The 5,382-nt window shown below is 31.8% G+C and overlaps 1 protein-coding gene across 3 annotated transcripts in view; it reads right to left on the bottom strand.

Annotated features, from left to right (window-relative positions):
- Window positions 1-4,473, bottom strand: part of LOC106456838 (neuroplastin-like) — a 40,390-nt gene extending 35,917 nt beyond the window's left edge. For 2 of the 3 annotated variants that reach the window (XM_022382663.1, XM_013916209.2), the window contains exon 1: window positions 4,242-4,471. In XM_022382663.1, coding sequence (XP_022238371.1) covers window positions 4,242-4,308 — 67 coding nt within the window. In that variant the 5' untranslated portion in view covers window positions 4,309-4,471. Of the gene's footprint in view, window positions 1-4,241 lie in introns of all 3 variants that reach the window. The other variant, XM_013916217.2, reaches the window with a different exon arrangement.
- Between the last annotated feature and the right edge of the window lie 909 nt (window positions 4,474-5,382).

Here is a 5,382-nt window from a genome sequence, read left to right as displayed (position 1 = left end):
AATAAATAGCTTAAATCTCATAACATTATAGATTTATATATATATTATCTTTATTATATTGACCTTTCAGCCGTACCTGGCTAACAATACAGAAGTTACAATAACGCAGCTCACGTGCACTCATGTTACCATATCAAATAACATAAAACTGACCTTTTGTCTGTGCAAAGCAACCTGTCTTGGCTGTGTTTTAGTAGATTAGTATTTTGTAAAATACGGTCACATTTCAATTAATCTACATTATATATGTGTATAGATTATTGATATTTTGAAATAAGTTCATAAACACTTTTCCTAAAACATAGAATAGCAACTAAAGAAGTAAAGCAAACAATTATTTCTTCTAGTTACGACCTTTGTATTCGGTCACTGCTTTACGTAGGTTGCTAAGCCTTTAGAAATGTTGCATGTGGAGGAAAGGAAACAAAATATTTTTTTAGGTATTATATATACATTTGAATAACTAAAAGATCATAAATTACTACATTAATACCATAGAATTACACTATAATTTATAAATTTTAGTAACTAAGATGTATTTCAGTCTAAAAAAATATGAAATTTCGAGCAGACTAAAGACACCCTACATTCTTGAAATATTGGTTCAAAAGAAAAAAATGGCATCAAGACCGTTAAAATTGCCGAGAAAGCCACTAGGGGACATTCTGTGCTTCCAATTCATATCATATATAGAAGTAAGCATATATAAGGGAGCATTTCCAAAAATGGAAAGAGATGGGCAGGGTGCCACTGTGTTTAATTAGCATATTGAAAAGACAAGAGGCTTTGATTTTATATATAAAGCTTTGTATAAATATAGCTTGTCAATATCGGTAATTTGAGTTTCTAATTCATTTGAAACTATACACTTAGTATTTTGACTTCACAAACATCTAATTTGAACCAGTGCTGCATTCAACATACGACATGACACACAAAAATCAATGTTTATCTGTGTTTTTTAATATTTGTTTTTAAATTAAGAAATTGAGTAATATATAGTACTAAAATTTGAATTATAATCTACAGTTTGATACTAAACGTATTGACATAAATTCGTGAAATAGTAGTTCAATAAAATTTTGAATGCGAGTCAACAAACAGGATGACATGGCCTTTCACCCGTGACCCGTCTCGAAAGGGTTAAGGTATACTTGGTCAACGTAAGTCTAAATTAATCAAAATTACAAAACAAGAGGTCCAGGAGGAATGCAGGGAGCAAGGATATTAAACAAGATAAGTTTATCTTAGAAACAAAAACATCAACAAAATATATAAAAAATGCATCACTGGAAGAAAAAGGTTTACTTCAGTGTATAAGGCCACTGGACAGCAGCAAAATTTGAGGCACATCTGACCAACATCAAGAAAATTCTGATCAAGACTAACTTTGCTATAAACTATGTTCAATGCTCAGCTCTAATCAGAACTCAGAAGAATGCTATTTTACCCATGTTGTTTGACTAACCCCATTAATGAAAAGAGAAACCATAGTTTCCAGCATCTGTGCCTCTACATATCAACATACAAGACACTACTAAACAAGAGGGAATCTTCAATAGCCGCAGCACTTGAAATTCTTTTATGCAGGATTAGAGTAAATTTATCTACGAGACCTTTTGTTTCCTTTTTATTAGCTATACTTTTATGCACCAGCAATACCAAGCATTGGGTGTTCGTATACCCGATACAATTTTATTACTCATCAGGAGCTCTACCAGCCTACCCTCATATTGAAATTCTTTTAGGCAGGATTAGAGTAAATTAACTTTGGAGACCTTGGGCAAGGTCAAATACATCTATCGAAAGGGTTTGACCTCCTGAGTCCAAAAGTGTAATTAGATCTCAAATTGGTCAAGAGATAACAGAACTATGATAAAAGTTTGTACTTGAAAAAAACAACAACCCAGAGCCATTCTATGAGCCACTAAGCTGCAGCTAAAAAACAATCAACAACTTATCAAGCAAGCCAGAGAAAACCATAATCTGGATTAGTTTTCTTGATCAGATGTTACAGGGCAAATATTAACATAGATCAAGACTGAATACATCCTGTTCATCTAAAAGTTGTAATTAAATACAGAAACCTTTATTGATATTTCCAAAATGTCGAAAAAAAAGATTTATTAATTTAATAAGTTAAGAACTATAATATTTACATATCACATCTTTACTTCCTGAAAGCCTTTGATAAGATATTCACAAAAATTAATTAGTTTATGAGACTAGTGGAAAAAGTTAGAGAGAGAAGAATAGCTTGATGATAAAAAGTAAGAGTAATGATAGATAGGCATCTTTTCTAACTGAGAAAGCATCTATGCGACTTTTCAATACCTCAGGGGTCTGTTTAAGGATTTTTTATTGCTCATTACTTATGTTAATTGTTTGGATAGATTCTTAGACTGTACTATTCCTAATTGTGATTATAATAATATAATACTAGGAAAGGATGGATCTGTTGACAATTCTTCTCTATCCAAAGAGACCTTGGGTATTGATAAATGGGCCAGAACATGAAAATTTTGATGTTGATGAATGTAAAATTATGCTTCAGAATCAGAGTATGAAAATTGGAAAGGTGTTGCATCATGTATGAAAGATGCAATGGTATTGTAGAAAAAGGATTTGAAACTTATTAAAACCCTAAAGCATTTTGCGAAGTGTTTACCTTTGTTAAGAGCATAAACAAGGTTTATTTTTATTTTTTGGAGTTTCAAATATACAACAAGGTTATTTTAACAATGCACAAGATTCTGGTGAGGCCTCACTTAGATTACTCTGGACAATTTCAGTCCCCTTACTACAGAACGATTATCAACTTATTGGAAAGAGTTCTAGGGACTAACTACTAAAACAAATCATTGGGCAGTCATCCTACAAACTGTGAAAATTATTTAAAAGCTAAAACCTAGATGCAGACTTGTCCTTTAAAAAAATTTTTTTGTTCAAGTTATGAGCTTGTGGAATGATTTGCCTGATAATGTGATAAATACATGAAAAATGGTGGAATTTCATCCATCAAGAAAATAACACTTACACAACCATATAAAATACACTAGTTTACCACTGTTATACAGCATAAGGCTGAAATCAAATTTATGAGAATTTTGTGACTGTGTAAAATTATAAATATTATTCCCTAGTGTTAGTACTGCTGAATAAAATGTTTTGTATTTTTCACATCACAATAAAAATAGCATACAGTGTAATAGCATATGATTCCTGACAAACATTCAAAACTCTGGTTTCTTTAAATTTTTGGGCCACCAAACAAGTCTTCAAAAAATGATTTAAGTTACATATGATCACTCATGCTAACAAAAGACAAATGATACACATGTACTTACAAATGGTTACTCTCAACAACAAAATTGTTACTTTTTTCATAACAAATTTTAGTAATTATTCCAAAAAGGGACACTGTTTTTAGTTATCTATAACCACTCCTAAAACTAAAAGTAAAAGCCTTGGGGTACTTTTATAGCATAAACATTATGCACAATACTTTTTGTACTTGCATGTATATCAGTCAGTTATACTGAATAAAGGATATAAATCCAAGAGACCAGGCAATTTTTACATTAGCTTCCCAAGCTGAAGGACACACTTGACTTGGGCTATACTTATGGATGTTTTTAGTATTATTCCATACTCATGCAAATTGCAGTGCAATACTAATAATAATTCTACATTACTAGTAATAGCAATAGCTACATGAATTGTCTATTAAACATACTGTGGGTTATTCAAGATATTGTCATCAGAAAAATCGGTTTAAACCTACATTGACACAGTAGACTTTGAACATTCTTAATCTGAATCGTACTTTGCAAGTTTGTTCCGAGTTGTAACTAGGATTAAAACTTGTGTATATTTAGTACTAAATACACAGGTTTTAATCCAAGCTACAACTCAGAACAAAGTACGATTCAGTTTCAGGTTAAGAATGTTCAAAGTTTACTGTGTCAGTGTAACTTGTAAATTTCTGCACAGTGCAAATCAAAAAATGGAGCATTCGTTCCTGTTTATGAATTACAGATTTAAATTATGCAATTTAAAATTTAGGCCTAGGCTCTTTCTATCGCTGTTGTGGTGATCATGAGGATATATTATAAATTTAACGATTTTCAAATCAAATTATTAACTAAACAGTAAACTTAAATTTAATTATTTAGTCTTATTATACTTTAAGTTTAAATCATTTTAAGGTGAACTTAATTTCAAATTTAACTCAAGCCTACCTCCACACACAAAGATGAGAGTGAAGAAGACCCACTGAAATTGCACCAAAAACATCGTAATCGTCATCTTTGAAAAAAAAAAAAAAAAAAGAGGGATTATCAAACGAACAAGTATTTTCGACAAGTTAGCCCCAAGGTTAAACTAATCACTATCGTCTTCGAGCGATATAAAACCAGCTATTGATGCACTTATCTTAAGACTGACCTCCTATCTCCGTCAATCGATAAACAACGTTTCCTGCGCAACGCTAAAGCAATATGCGCCCTCTTAACCTTGTGAAACATCAATTTATTTAAATTGTAATTATTAGGTACCAAATTTCTGACATTGTTAATTTTCCTTCCATTTATAAATTGTTTATGAGCTCTATGAAATTATTAGATGCCAACTATAAAAATTGGTTACTGGACTGATAAAATATTTCAGAATGGTCTAAAACCTTTTACCATAACAGTCAGCTACTTGATTTTATAACATGTATTTGCATTATAACATAACTTACTGACAAGGGCCATTTTATCCTTGAAGGCTGACTTTCCACCCTTGTGAAAAATGTATGCATATCCTTTACTATTCAAAAAACCATATACTCCCTTCTTAAGTTCAAAAGTATCTGCAAACGTAGATTCTAGAAATATTATGCACAGAATAAAATGAATACAGATAGAAAAGAAAACAATCACATACAAGGAATTTGCCCCCCAGTGGCACAGCGGTATGTCTGCGGACTTACAACGCTAGAATCCGGGTTTCGATTGTGTAGCTTTGTGCTTAATTACAAACAAACAAACAATACAAGGAATAAAATTTTATCTACACAAATTGTGCAAGTATTCACACTTACTGGCGGATTTACAGTTCTTTTATGACTTTGACTGGCTGCTGGAGTTCAGAAGAGGCTTTTCAGAAACACGTTTACACAAGATAAACACAGAATGAACGTTATATATGCACACAGAAGTAAAAGACAAAGTGAATTTGAGTTACCGCAGATATGTGAGCAAAAACGTTAATAGTACTGTATACTAGAATCAAACGCTACATACGTCACCTACTACTCCAAGTAACATTTAACTATAGTGAAGAAAAACCCCAAATCGCATCATTTTTTATGAGATTCTGCGCCACCGGTTGAGATGG

Source organism: Limulus polyphemus, unplaced genomic scaffold (genome assembly GCF_000517525.1).
Source record: "Limulus polyphemus unplaced genomic scaffold, Limulus_polyphemus-2.1.2 Scaffold12, whole genome shotgun sequence".
NCBI lineage: Eukaryota > Metazoa > Arthropoda > Merostomata > Xiphosura > Limulidae > Limulus > Limulus polyphemus.
The sequence above is the reverse complement of the archived record's forward strand: the minus strand, read 5'-3'. Positions and strand labels throughout refer to the sequence as shown.